Source organism: Haplochromis burtoni, unplaced genomic scaffold (genome assembly GCF_018398535.1).
Source record: "Haplochromis burtoni strain Fernald_Lab_line unplaced genomic scaffold, NCSU_Asbu1 Contig_185, whole genome shotgun sequence".
NCBI classification, from domain to species: Eukaryota; Metazoa; Chordata; class Actinopteri; order Cichliformes; family Cichlidae; genus Haplochromis; species Haplochromis burtoni.
Window position 1 is genome coordinate 145,308 of NW_024582546.1, and position 13,315 is coordinate 158,622.

At 38.7% G+C, this 13,315-nt stretch overlaps 1 protein-coding gene across 3 annotated transcripts in view; it reads right to left on the bottom strand.

Moving 5' to 3' along the window:
- The window catches only part of brinp2 (bone morphogenetic protein/retinoic acid inducible neural-specific 2), a 310,510-nt gene that overhangs the window by 132,688 nt on the left and 164,507 nt on the right, over window positions 1–13,315 (bottom strand). For all 3 annotated transcript variants that reach the window (XM_005936982.3, XM_005936983.3, XM_042225848.1), the window contains 2 exons: window positions 12,685–12,866; window positions 1,183–1,288 (listed from right to left, as the gene is read on the bottom strand). In XM_005936982.3, the coding sequence (XP_005937044.1) occupies window positions 1,183–1,288; window positions 12,685–12,866 (288 nt within the window). The remainder of the gene's footprint in view (window positions 1–1,182; window positions 1,289–12,684; window positions 12,867–13,315) is intronic.

The window sequence follows — 13,315 nt, forward strand, 5'->3', positions numbered from 1 at the left end:
TTTTTCACATTCTGTCTCTCACAGTTGAAGTGTACCTCTGGTGCAAATTACTGACCTCTGTCATCATTTTAGGTGGGGGAACTTGCTGACTAAATACTTAGTTCAGCCCCCGAACTGATTTAAGTGGATGATAGGTTAAGAATTACTTAGTCAAACTGGTGTGTAGAACAGTTCATTCAAAACCTAAAAAGTAAGAGTACTCAAAACAGTAAGTATAAGTCAGCAAGATGAGGACAACAAGCAAGGTAGGAACAAAAAACGAATAAAATGAAGGGGGGAAACCTTAAGGCATTAAAGCTTAAACAACACATCCATGACAGGTTATTTTAATCACGTAAAGCTCTAAATAGGACAGTTTACTGGAAGAGAAATACCAGCATAAATGTGACTTTTTATTAATCACCAATGGAAACTATAGTAATTTACTGTATCTACACATTTCATATGTTCAGACAAGACCTTAGCTTAAATAAAAGATATTTTAATAAACATAAACTTACAAAACATGAACAGAGAAAGTTCATGATGCGGGATGGAGCCAAAAAGAGTGCAACATTATATCCTCATCATCTTAGAGCCTAAGAACCCTCAGATGAGCTGCATCAGCTGATGACCCCCCTTAATTTTTAGCATGAGGATCAACAAGGAAACACTCCCAGTACAGAGGGATGATGAGTGTCATGATATTCACTAATAATTTGGTGATAAATATAAGCAAACAGTGTTTTACTTTACACATTAACACTTCAGCTTTACTTGTGAACTGAGTGCTCCAGGTAAGGAAAGGTTAGGCTGAGGTCAGTGTGGCCAGACATGCTCCATCTACAGCCTTGGTAAGATAACAGATTCTCTGTGAGCCTGAACGCCACTGAGGCAGAAACAGACATATAAACTACTGCAGCGTAAAGTAAAGGGTCATCCTGGCCAACTACTACAACACTGGAGGCGAAAGGCTTGGCATGGTGGTGGATGGAGGTGGCAGAAATGTGTGAGTTCAAGTGTGTGCGTACAAAAAGAAGAAAAAACTTATCCCATAAGTGGATCCTCCAGGGCAGAGGCTGTGTGTTTCCATGAATTTAAAACACAGTATATGGGGAAATGTGTGTGTGTGTGTGTGTGTGTGTGTGTGTGTGTGTGTGTGTGTGTGTGTGTGTGTGTGTGTGTGTGTGTTGTGAGCCTTACCCTTTAGGTGGATCTTATTTTCCGGGCTGTGCACCAACACCGAGCTAACTGAATCCAAGCTGTCGTAGTTACTGCAGCCGAGAGGGCCTGTCCTTGTTTCGGTTACCTAGGAAATACAGGAGGGATAGCTCTGTTTACTTCAACAGCTACCTCATCCACTAAATAGTGGATGAGGTAGCTGTTTGTTTCTCTTTCTGGCAGTCATGTACACAGCTGTAGCAGGTGAAGTGTGTGAAGGCAGGCAGAATACTGGATGTGGCAGAGCCCTCTGACAGCAGAGAAACTGTCACCATCTTTGGCTTCACTCGTACACCTGCAGACACAGCTGTGTGCAACGTGAGGGCTTTCTTCAAAGAATGGTGGAAAATATGTGAAGAAAAGTAAAAAGTTAACAGACGCAGATACTTGTGAAGGACTCACAAAATCAAATATTGAAAGGTAGGCTGTTAAGCAGCTGTTTTTAGTAGAGGCAATAAGCATGGTAATGACCACTTTTACATGTTAGTGTTCTTAAATCATCAAAATCTGCAAATTTCTTAAATATTACACTAAGATGTTTATTACTTTTATGACTATAATTATTCCTATTAGCAGAAATCATGATATTTGTTGTTCCATTGAATTATTACAAATGCATCTTACTTAAAATGTTCATATAATCTGCTGATTTGTTTGAGCCTATGTTTTTATCACAGCGTCACAGACAGGATTGCTTTGCCCAAACCCCACAAATTTAACAATATGTCTGTAATTCTACTTCATTATTAATTTTAGATACTTTGTGGTATGTATTTAAGAATATTTACCATGTAGTCTCTCTTATTATTAGGGTTTAAAAACATATTTCTATTCACAAGTTAAAATAAATAAATACATATAATTTATCGTGGCTTTAGAATAACTGTGAAACACATTTCCCTTAAGATTCAAGGCAGCAGGCTTTAGACAGCTGAAATGTTTAAGTGTGACCAATGATAATGCTGCATCTGTTACAGCAGCAAAACACTCAAGAGATAACATGCAAGAACTGTAATTTTAAGTAAACCTTGGAGCGGTTTAAATACAAGGCACTGGTAGTGCTCCACCCTCTCCACCCGTCTTATTCTGAGGCTGTAAAATGGCCATTCATAAACCAAATGCTGACATCATCTTCCAACATAAGATACTTTTGCTACACTACAAGAAATTAAGAATCAAGAATCATACTCTTCTTTTTTTATATTATCTTTATGCACCACTTCACACAACCTTACACTCTGTCGAGAAAATAAAGACAACTATTACTGATGCAAACATTATTTTTTTAAAAATCGCTTATATAACATGTAGATAAAGAAATACTCTCCAGTGTGTATTGTATTTGATTCAAAGGTTTCTTTAAAATGCTAGCAGCATCAAAGTACAGGTATTGTGCATTGAAGTCAGATGCTTAGATAGAAGTTCTAACTGGTCATTTCTAGATCCAGCATCTCCTTAGCAGTAAAAGTATAGTTACAACTTAAAAACTATGGATTAATCTCCTTCACGTAAGCCTTTGTTGTAAACTAATTACACTCATGTAGTGGTCAATCAAAGATAAGCTAGTGGCTATTTCCTGGCTATTGTCGACAATTCCAGCACACTGTAAAAAAAAAAAATCCCCTTCTTTTGGTATGAATATACAACATCATCACTGAACAAAAATATTATAGGGACTTGTTGATTGCAAGCGATGATGACAAGTGATCATACAATACAAAGCTGGCTAGCTGCGCTGGAGTACCAGTGCAACAGTCACAGAACTGAACTGAAAATTTCTTCCATACAAGATGCAAAAAAAGTAAATTGTAATAGTACAATTTAGTTTTTAAAAATATATAAATTGAAGCTGAATATTAGTGGTTTTGAAAGAGATGTAATGGAAATTATGATATGTTGACAATATTGTTGTTGTGACATGAACAGAGGGTGAAGAGAAAAGGTGCACACAGAGCAATGAGTGTAAACAGAAAAAAGTCACATAAGCGTGACAGATGGAACAAAAGGGATAAGACACAAGAAAGAAAAGAAAATACTGTAAAAAATTAAGCAAACATTATTTTGCAGATATCGCACACAGTTCATTTTCCCAAGCAGTTGTTCAAAATAGAACGTAACAATATGGACATGTCCTCTGGCAAAACCATTCTGCAGCTAAATCAGGCCATTTGGCAAATAAGGTAGCCTGTGCAAATTTGCTGTCCTTAACACAGCCCTGTGCCTTACATCTCCACACTCTGCCTTGCATTAAGATTGGATCTAATATCAAAAGAAATAGAAGTTACCCTTGAAGGCGCTACAGGAGATACACATCTCAAACATCACTCAAATAACCAACTAAAAAACCAGACACTGCTGAGATGAAGTCAAAGATAAGCTACAGATAAAGGCTAGCAACAAGGAAAGATTAGTGAAGGAGGACGGGGCTGTTTGGGGATGTTGTTTCAGCCACACATACCACTGATAATCCCTGCCTTAAAAAGAAACCAAAAGAAACCTGTTGCATCTCATTCATGTTTTGGAATTGGCTGTGTAACATAATCCCTTGGGTTTTTCTTTGTTCACATTAAACTCTACCTCATAGGGTGCGCTCAAAGTCTGTGAAGTCGGATAAATTTTATGATTCCACAAAACCAAAGCAGTTTGTATTTTTTTAATAAATTGCATGCAGTTAAAATTAAAAGCCTGCAGAATGTGCACAGTGGTTATGAAAAGGTACAAAAATGATCAGGGTAGGATAACTATTTTGCAGGTATTTGGCTGGAGTAAGAGAAATATACTACTAACCAAACAGTGCATGTTTTTCCTTTTATTTGTTGTATTTTCGAGGTTATCCTCTGAATCTGTTAGCCAACAAATGATTCTGAATTGGATTTGGATAAGTGGTTAAGAAAGTGGATGGATTGATGGATAGATGGATGGACGGATGGATGGATGGACGGATGCATGGACGGATGGATGGACAGATGGAAGGCATTTCCCTTTTTTGTGTTAGTCTCTTTGTTTTCACTTCCTCTTTCTTTCTGATGACATCATTCTTCTTCCTGTGTGATTTTTTTGTCCCACGCTGACTCACCTTTGTTAAGTTCCATTCTCTGTATATACATACTGTAGTCTTGCATCGCCTTTATCAAGCTGCCAGTCTGTGTACTTCCACCTGCTGGGTGAGTTCTTTGTTAACTCGTTCTAGTTTCAAAGTGGATCCCTGGGGTTTTTCTTTTTGGACCGTCCTTTATTTTTGGACCTTGCTAATTATTAACGGGTCTTTCTCTTGTACTTCACCTACTATAATTTTCTCTCTTATGTACACTAAAAAAAAATCCATCACTTGTGTTATCCCAATAAAACACTTTACTACACCCAGCAGGAATATAAAGGAATACACGCTGCTTAGTGGGGTTCTTTGTGACCCTCAATCTCAACAAAGGAAGTGGAGACAGCAAACACAGCATGACTCACAGAACCACAACTACCACACTGAGGAAAGATTCATATAATAAATATAAAAAACGAGACTAAAGATGGACCAGTTTAGCTTAAGAGGAGAAGTTAGAGCAGGTATTTCTAAATAATTTAGTTCATAATTTGGAATTTCCAGCTGTAGCACAGTCAAGAGGTCACATTCTTAGGCAAGAAAATACTGCCAAATTGTTCCACTGTGGACCCAGTTTAACAGTTTGTTAGTCTTTTATATTTTGTGAAACTGAAACCGTCTGTTTCACATTTTTTTAATATCTCAATGTGTCAACTCTTGATCAGTTTTAAAGGATTGCAGTGCAAGGTATTTTTTATGGCTACCATTTACAGGTGTACATTAAACACGTCTCATGCCAGCAAGCTACTGTTAGTAAAAGAAGGCAGCACTGACTGAACTGTATCTGTTCAAAATATGAAAACCTGCTGAAAGCAGAAGTAGATTATTGTATTTTTAAATCTCCCAAACTTTAAAGAGCATATGTTGTATTGATACCAACACTATTTAGTGCAAGAACTTTGAAGATTTTTCATTTTTCATGCCATGTTTGAATGCAGAATGAACTGTGAGATCAATACAGCTCGGTAAGTTTTGTTGTAGCAACAAACAAATTCAAACATGTAATACAGATTGTGTAAGAAGCATTAAGTTTGATCATTATTCTTCATGAAGAAAACTAAAGGTTTTAGCCACTTTTCAAGCCCATGGAGAGTGACGGTTTAATACTCAAAACCAACTGCACAATTATCACTATAATGTAACAATTTCATACATCTTTTTTCAAATTATCTACAGCGATTTTTATTATCATGATTTATTTCCTTAAGGTCTACATAAATTGTGTTCTCTGTCTGTTGAAATGATAAATGCATCAGAACTCTCAGCTGTGTTGCAGTGAATACACACCAGGCTGTTTTGTAACTCCTGTGAGGAACTTCAATAATAACCCACCTGAGAGCTGCCACCCTGCCTCTGCTTTTGTTTCAAACTCCCAAGAGCCCTTCAGTGAGTGGATCATTCAAACTAGACCACTTTGTCTTTTGTGTTTACTCAATAACATGCATTGTTCAAACATAGCAGAGTAGTGTGTGTTTTCCTATGATCCTAGAAAGTTTTGTATGGATTGTGTGAGATCAAGTAATGCATTGCTGTTTGTTTCACTCAGCTTATTATGGCTGATGATCTAACAAACTGCTGTTTATACTCTTGTGTACCTTTAACCTCTTTATTGATAAAACAGGTTTTATTTTACATCAAATACTTTTCAGCTTTCTTATTAAGTGCACATTTGTTCAGAGTGAAATATATATTTATGCAGGCTTTGCATTGATACCATTCGTGCCCTGCATCTTAATCATATTTGAAGTTACCTCAAAGTAATGAATGCAATGAAAACCTGAGAACACTTGGATAGAAGAACATTAGTACTGCTTGATCTCTGGATGTTTTAACAGCCCTGATTAGTCATTATTAGTTATTAAAAGTATCTAGAATAATTCCTAAATATACAACAGTGCCTTGTTCATTTTTCACCTCATTTGGGACATGTTTTTATCATTGTGAAACTGGCTTGTTCCATCGCATATGAACTAGAGGACTCACTACTTTGGAAGTCATTTTTCCTTTTATATGGCATCAGCAAATCTACTTTGTACACCTCCAAGAATTATTGGAGTTTAACGTCATTGTAGAGGTGTGGTGTTTGTGCTTTACATCATTTTCAGATCTCTGTCAGTGTATTAAAAGCGTTGGCGTGTTCCTTCTTGCGTAATGCGTTGTGATGAGCTTTTATTTAGGACTGGGGTTTCACTGTGCACTTCCCCTGCCGATCTTGGCTCTTGCTGACAGTGTGGTAAAAATACCATGCCTTCACTTGCGTCAACAGAGACAGTTCCTCTACCTTTCCAAACAGAAGATTTCACACATACGCTACAGAGGATTTATTTATTTATTTGTTTGTTTATTTGAAGTGTAGCTTAAACTGAACATGTGAGTTTCTTCTCCTTTACTGCTACAGATAGAGGCAATGCATGTGGCTCCTGCCGCCTACTCTCAGCTGCAGAGACAAAGAACCCAAGGGCCTGTATGCGCACAGGTCAAGTACATCCCACTCAGTGTTGTTCCCTTTTGGGTGATGAGTGGATGTGGCAGAACATGGCTCAGCAGGTGGCCCGAATGCCATTCAGAGAGCCTCATTTAGCACATACGTAAAGGATGCTCTTCTCAAAGTGGGAGTCTGTGTTTGTTGTGTTTGCACATGCGTGTATGTGCAGGCAGGTGTGCAAAAACACTGGCAGTTTGAAGTTGCCTGTCAGTCTAGAAGAAAAGCTGCTCTAGTCCCTTATCAGCAGGTAAACTAGTTGGTATGTGTGTTTATACTTTTTTAGATGATTTTCACTTGAATGCAAAGTTAAATTCTGAATTTTCATGAAGATGAACACCCACTGCAGATTTTTTTTTATCTATATGCACAACACTCTATATCCATTTTTGTTTTGACAGCTTGTTTAGTTTTCAGTCTTTTGATGAAAATGTGAGCTAAGTTTTAGCCAACAGACTCTAAAGGCACTGTAACCTGTTTTTCTTCAGCAAACTTTCAGCCTCACTTGTTATGTGTGCTTTTGATCGGTGAATCTTCTGTGTTTTCTGACTCCAGCGGAAAAGGCGCTATTTCTGTGTTCCCACACAGTTTACATGAAGCAAGCAAAACAGATTAACTCTTCTCTGTGACTGTGGCTATCATTTCCAAACTGTTTGAAGCTTTAGCTTTAGATCTGGCATTACCATGGCTACCTGGTCTTCCTACTGCTGGGTGGGTTATCATTCAGAAGCTGACTCCCTCTCTTGTTCGCTAAATTCATGTTTCCATGCCTGGAGTTTGACCGAGTAAAGGTAAACGGTTACATAACACTAATACAGTGATATTTCTTAAATAAATGACAAGCTGCCATCAGTTATTACTCATTCCACATGAGCTTGCCTTTTCAGAACTGCTTACAGGGGTGTTGTTGTGCATCTATCGGGGTACGGCTAGCCAGTAATTAAATCCCAATTTAAAATTTTCAGTGTGTCAAAATGTGCTATCTTGCTTATTCCTTACTATTCTGATCTCTTTTGAGTTAATCACATCAAATGATGTTTAACAATTCAAGCAATAAACTTTTGACAAACTGGCTAATACCTGGACAATGACTCAGCTTACTGTCAGGTCGTGTTAGGATGCAATAATCTTGATTCTTGTTTCATGCAGAGCACAAATCCACGCAGCAACAACATCCTTGCTATATATTCAAGTTGGCACTTCAGTCTCTATTTTGGGTTTTGTTACACTGGTACTCTGCAATAGAAAAAAAAATCTATTTTCTTGCTGCGTTTCCCGCTAGTATCAGTCTAAAGGAAAAGAAAGAAGCAGCTGTAACGGCTAAACTTTAAGAGGTTTAACACACTTTTACTGCCCAATAAGCCAGGTTTATTTTATTTGGCTGAAACCTGGAGAGTAGGTTAGCCGATAAAAAGAGCTTAGAGATGCTCATGACTGCTTGCTAACTGCAGTTTCATAGGTTGTCTTGGTGGTTCTTAGCTGACTGTGGTGTAATTTAGCCTCATTAGCCTCTTGACACAGAAACGACTGTGTCAGACATTTCTGTTCCAAAGTAATTCTGGCTCAGCAGGTAATATATTTCTGGAAATTTCTGATGTAGTGGTATCCCACTGCAGAAGTGATCCTAGTGATTCTAAATGGAAGTGCAAGGATTCATATTTTTGACTGTGGATGGCAGATGACATGGATGGATTGAAAGAACGTTGTGGCATTTGAGGCTTTATGATAATGTTACCTGCACACTGCTCTATTCAAATTTCCTAAACATGTTAAGCTGGGAGGACCCTGGGGTCATGAGGACTGGAAATGGGACTGGGAAGCTGCTGGTTTGCGCAGATTCCAAATACGCAGCAGAAAATGAACAGATTAATGAGATGACAGATTTGTCGAGCAATTAACAATTCAACTTCACCCCAGGGTGAAAATCTTTGAGTGAAAGGGACCAGGTTGGGCATTTCCAAGTTGACCTACAGTGAAAGCGAGGCTTCATTTGAAGAATTCCTTCATTCAGAAGTCATAAAGATATTCCAGGGATATATGGAGACATTTTCAGGTGCAGAACTACAGCAAAGTTAATGCTAAATGAGGCTTATTTTTATGTGTAACTTCAAGAAAGTAATTACATCGTGGACGTTTAGAGAAAGGCATTCAAGTTGAACATTTTAGCCTGTTAATTAAAAACAGTTACATTATACAGTTTTTATATGGGCTTGTCGGATAGTAAAATTTACATTTCCATCTTTTTCCACATGAGATCAGCAGCATTTCAAATGTAGTTTTATTCGAGTTTTCCTGTCAGCTGGAGTCTTTTGACCTTGATTTGTCTCTTCACTGGTATACCTTCAGGGCCACACTGGTCTCCTCTTATGTTGAGCTGTTGCATCTAGCTCTTCCAATTTTAATGTTACCCCATCCCAGTGCTTTCCCTCTCACAAAAAAGCTGAACTCTCTGAGGTTGGCCGTGGGGGGGGCTTTGTACTTTTTGAAAGAGTCTGAAGAGTCAGTGGTGTGCCCACTGCAGCTGACAGTGGGTGTTACTCAAGCTAACACTTCTTGACTTTCTGTGTCTATTACCTCACACGCCCAGGAACACTAATCTAATAGCTGTTTAATGAGTTATGCTCAAAAGTTGTTAAGAATAACATTTTTTGAAGCTTTCCCTTTGTGGAATTATGTACAACTAAACTTAACTCAGCTCACAGAATATTACTCATACTGCATACACCAAACTGGGTATAGTGGGCTGTAGTTTCAAACTGAGTGCTTACACACTCCCAACAGACACCATTACATCACATACTGGTCTCTGGTTTCACATTTGAAACCCTCAACTTTAGCATTTTACCGACTGCCCCATTGTTCTACTTGAGCCAGAAGTGACCATATTAGGAAACCATGTTATTTATCACATAATTGCCTGTTTTAGTACATCTTTCAATAATAACAGTCACAATATTAACTTTGAACCTTGACAAAAAAAGTTAAGAAATAAGTTCAACTCTGTATAATTGCTATGAAGGGACGATTTAGCTAATAATTTAGCTTTTTTTTTTTTTTTACAAGACTTCAACAATTCTTCATGGGAGTCATGATTGACAACAAACCATATGAGCTCGACGGGCAACCAGCTTTGACAAGGGGACATTCACCTTAGTCACTTTGCTATTTATTTCAAAATATTCCAAAATCTCAGGCGGCTGAGGCAGTTTTTGTGTTTTGCAATTACAAGTAGGGTCGTACTTTCAAACAACCTCTTTTTAGTTTCAAAGAGATATTACAGGTACTTCCCAGAGTTTGACCTGCACAGGCCCATCCACTCAGTGTCATCCTCTGTCATGCTCGTCATTACGACTGCTGCAGAACTACTGTTGATCAAATAATAATGAATTCAATAAATATATATTTAATTGAATCGATATGGGCAAATTGCGTGAATTAGTGTAACTTACTTTAGTGAGACTTTACTGGGTGGGCCTGGACCCCTGAAGCCCATCCAAAGAGTTGATGCTGATGGGAGTCATCTCTAAAGTCAGCTTCAAGTTGCCATTAGAAAAACTGCAGTTTTGGCACTCCCATGTTGACTTATTTTCCAGCCACAGAGATGCCACCGCTATGACCTACTTACATCACTCAAATTAAACCACTATATTTTTAGCTGATGTCCACTTGGTCGTTAACACTTGGATTAGAGCATTCACACTCTCCTTTACAAAAGCAGAGCCAAGAGGCAACATCTCCAAAAGTTGATTCTGTTCATCTGGACGCAGCGTTTTGTGGGAGAAATGTTTCGTCACTCATCCAAGTGACTTCTTCAGTCTCAGCTGACTGCAGGTTTCCCCAGATCTTATAAACAGTACATTTGCATAATGACTGAAACCAGCCCAGTGGGAGGTCAGTTCTTAAATTTAATTAATTTAATTAAGCTACGCTACGTCCAGATGAACAGAATCAACTTCTGGAGATTTACTTACCTGGATGATTGAGCAAGCATCAAGAGACAACATGGTAACTAAGGACCTGATTTCAGAGATAGAGCTCAAACTTTGTTTTTACTTTAATAATACCGCTCGGCAAATATTTGACTACATATCGATTCTTCTGAAACTCCAAATATTGCATTAATGATTTTGTTGAATCAGACCAAATACACTAAGCTGGCTGTATACATGACTGATACGTGACTGTAGGAATGCAGTTCAATATGAGAAGCAGTTGGGTTCTGGACGCGTTCTTCACAGAATATCACTGGATGGACTGAAGGCAGACTCACTGATGTGGAAAACAGATCTAAATGGTCGCTACTAATTTATTTATCTGCCATTGTGGACTTCTTTGCAGAAGCTGACGGATTGTTTCAGTGCGTCAGTCACTCATTAGCCTCCCCCAGCACAAACGGATCACGCTGAGCAAAGATTTCAGTTCATAATTAATTCAAGCTTAGCAGCCTTTTCTGCAGTGGTGAGATGCAGCGCTCATACTTTGCATACTTAAGTAAGCAAGAAAATTCCTTTGTTTTGATTTTGCTCACGTTCTAAAGCGACGGTTTGCTGGGATAAACCGTGTCAATAAGCATAAAAGCTGTAGGCACGCAGAGGTTATCTTTTTTTTTCTTTTTTGACCAAGCCTGCATTGTAGGGAAGTTTGTTTTGATGCTGCTTTCATTGAGATTGCCTTTAGCTAAACAAACTTTTCTCATTCATTAAAATTCCATTTCATGCCCTCATACTAATCAAACTTTTCTCTCTCCCAGTAAAAGCTATTTGCAATAAGTCCAGGAGTCCTTTGTGTTGCCCGGTTCTTGTGCACAACCATTCAAGGCTTTTTGGGAGAGCAATCAAGTACTTCAGGGTCTGTTTTAAAGAGACTGTTGGCAGCCAAAAAAGGTCTGAGAGCCAATCTCACCTCTGCATGCCGTGTTTTCGGCGACTGTGCTTGGAAAGGAGCCACCTCACACAAGGTACGCACAAGGCTGACACTTTGCAATTACTCATTTCAATCAGATTTCATATTTAAGTTAAAGCATGAAGGCATGGTCCACCCACCCACACACCTGCTGTCATCAAGTGAAAGCCAACAGATTTGTTCTGATGTGAAAAATGCATTGCTCGGTTAAGCTTTGCTTCCAGTCTGGAAGGGAGGGGATTTGGGAAGGTAAAACCAGGCAGAGAGGAGATAATAGGATTTATTTGACTGTGTTTTTGAGTGTTTTCAACAAAACTGAGCCTCGTCGCAATTAAAGAGCTTGCACAAGCCCAGAGGTGGATTTTGGCTAAGTGACGACTCATCACATCAAGTGTTGAGTGTGCAGGTAAATAAAATGAACTTGGCTGTAAGAGTGTGTTAAAATCGCTTCAAGTTTGACAGTCGCAGCCACTTCGTTGCTAAAATCAAACAGCTTTATTTGAAAAGAAATGATAATTGTGTTTTTAACCCTTGTGTGATCCAGATGCATGCACCCACACTGAGACTGTGCTGCTTTTCACATCGGGACTTTGGAGAAACTTGCCATTTGCCATGCTCTGGTGCCTCTGTGGGTTATAGCACATGCACTGTCCTTTTAAACCAGCTTGCTACATTTGAAAAATGTTGTGCACTTGCTTTCATCTCTTGCCAGCTTTTGAGCAACGACGCACCTTGAAAATATGCTTTAAAAAAAGATTGCTTGTTAGAGCCATTTATTTTAGGTGGAGCATGGAGCAATGCATTTTAAAGGGACAGTTTTATAGGAGTGTTAATTTGTGTGTCTTTTTTTTCCGTAACTCTTTTTGAATCTAGAGAATTGCAAACACTCAGAAACACACATTTGCATATACATGGTTTATACTGAAAACTAATTTCTTAGTAAATCAAAGACTATACATCTGAGCATGTGCTCCAGGTGCATTTGCTGTGTGAATGTGAACAGTACCTTAATAGCAGAGGTGGCAATCTGGAGGTGGTGCAGTCGCCTCAGGGTGCTCTCTCGATCTGTGAAGTAGGAAGCGGCCAGCTGATGGAGCAGCTCCAAAGACACTACTGAGCTGTTGCTGTTGCCTTCGGACTTCTTATTCAGCTTCTGCTTGTCCAGGAAAATGGTCAGAGATTCTTCTCCTGTGGATCGATGATAATTATTTTACAGAGCACTCTGTGATGAACAGTTTTCATTGAGAAAATCATTTGTTTCTTTCTGAATCCTCTTTAACGTGGATAAAAAGCCAAATGAAGAAGAGCGCGTACGTTATATTTGGAAAAACTGGAGTGACAATCTTTGAGTTTGACATTTCTTTGGAAAGGCCTTCAGCGTCTCGCTGCGGTTTTGTGGTTTGTCTGCTGAGGTGCAGGTACTGTATCATTTGGATTGGCAGCAACAGAACCATTGCCACTAAAATTGGACACAGGCAAGAGAGGAGGTTGTATTCCTTCCCCAGACACCAATAGTTTGAAATTATGAAAGGCGAACATGGCATTTATCTCGTGCAAGCTAAAACATGTAAGCAATATAAAGCGTGAGCAAGTATTTCTCAGCAATGCCAGCAGCTACTGATGTGGGAAACTTTTTA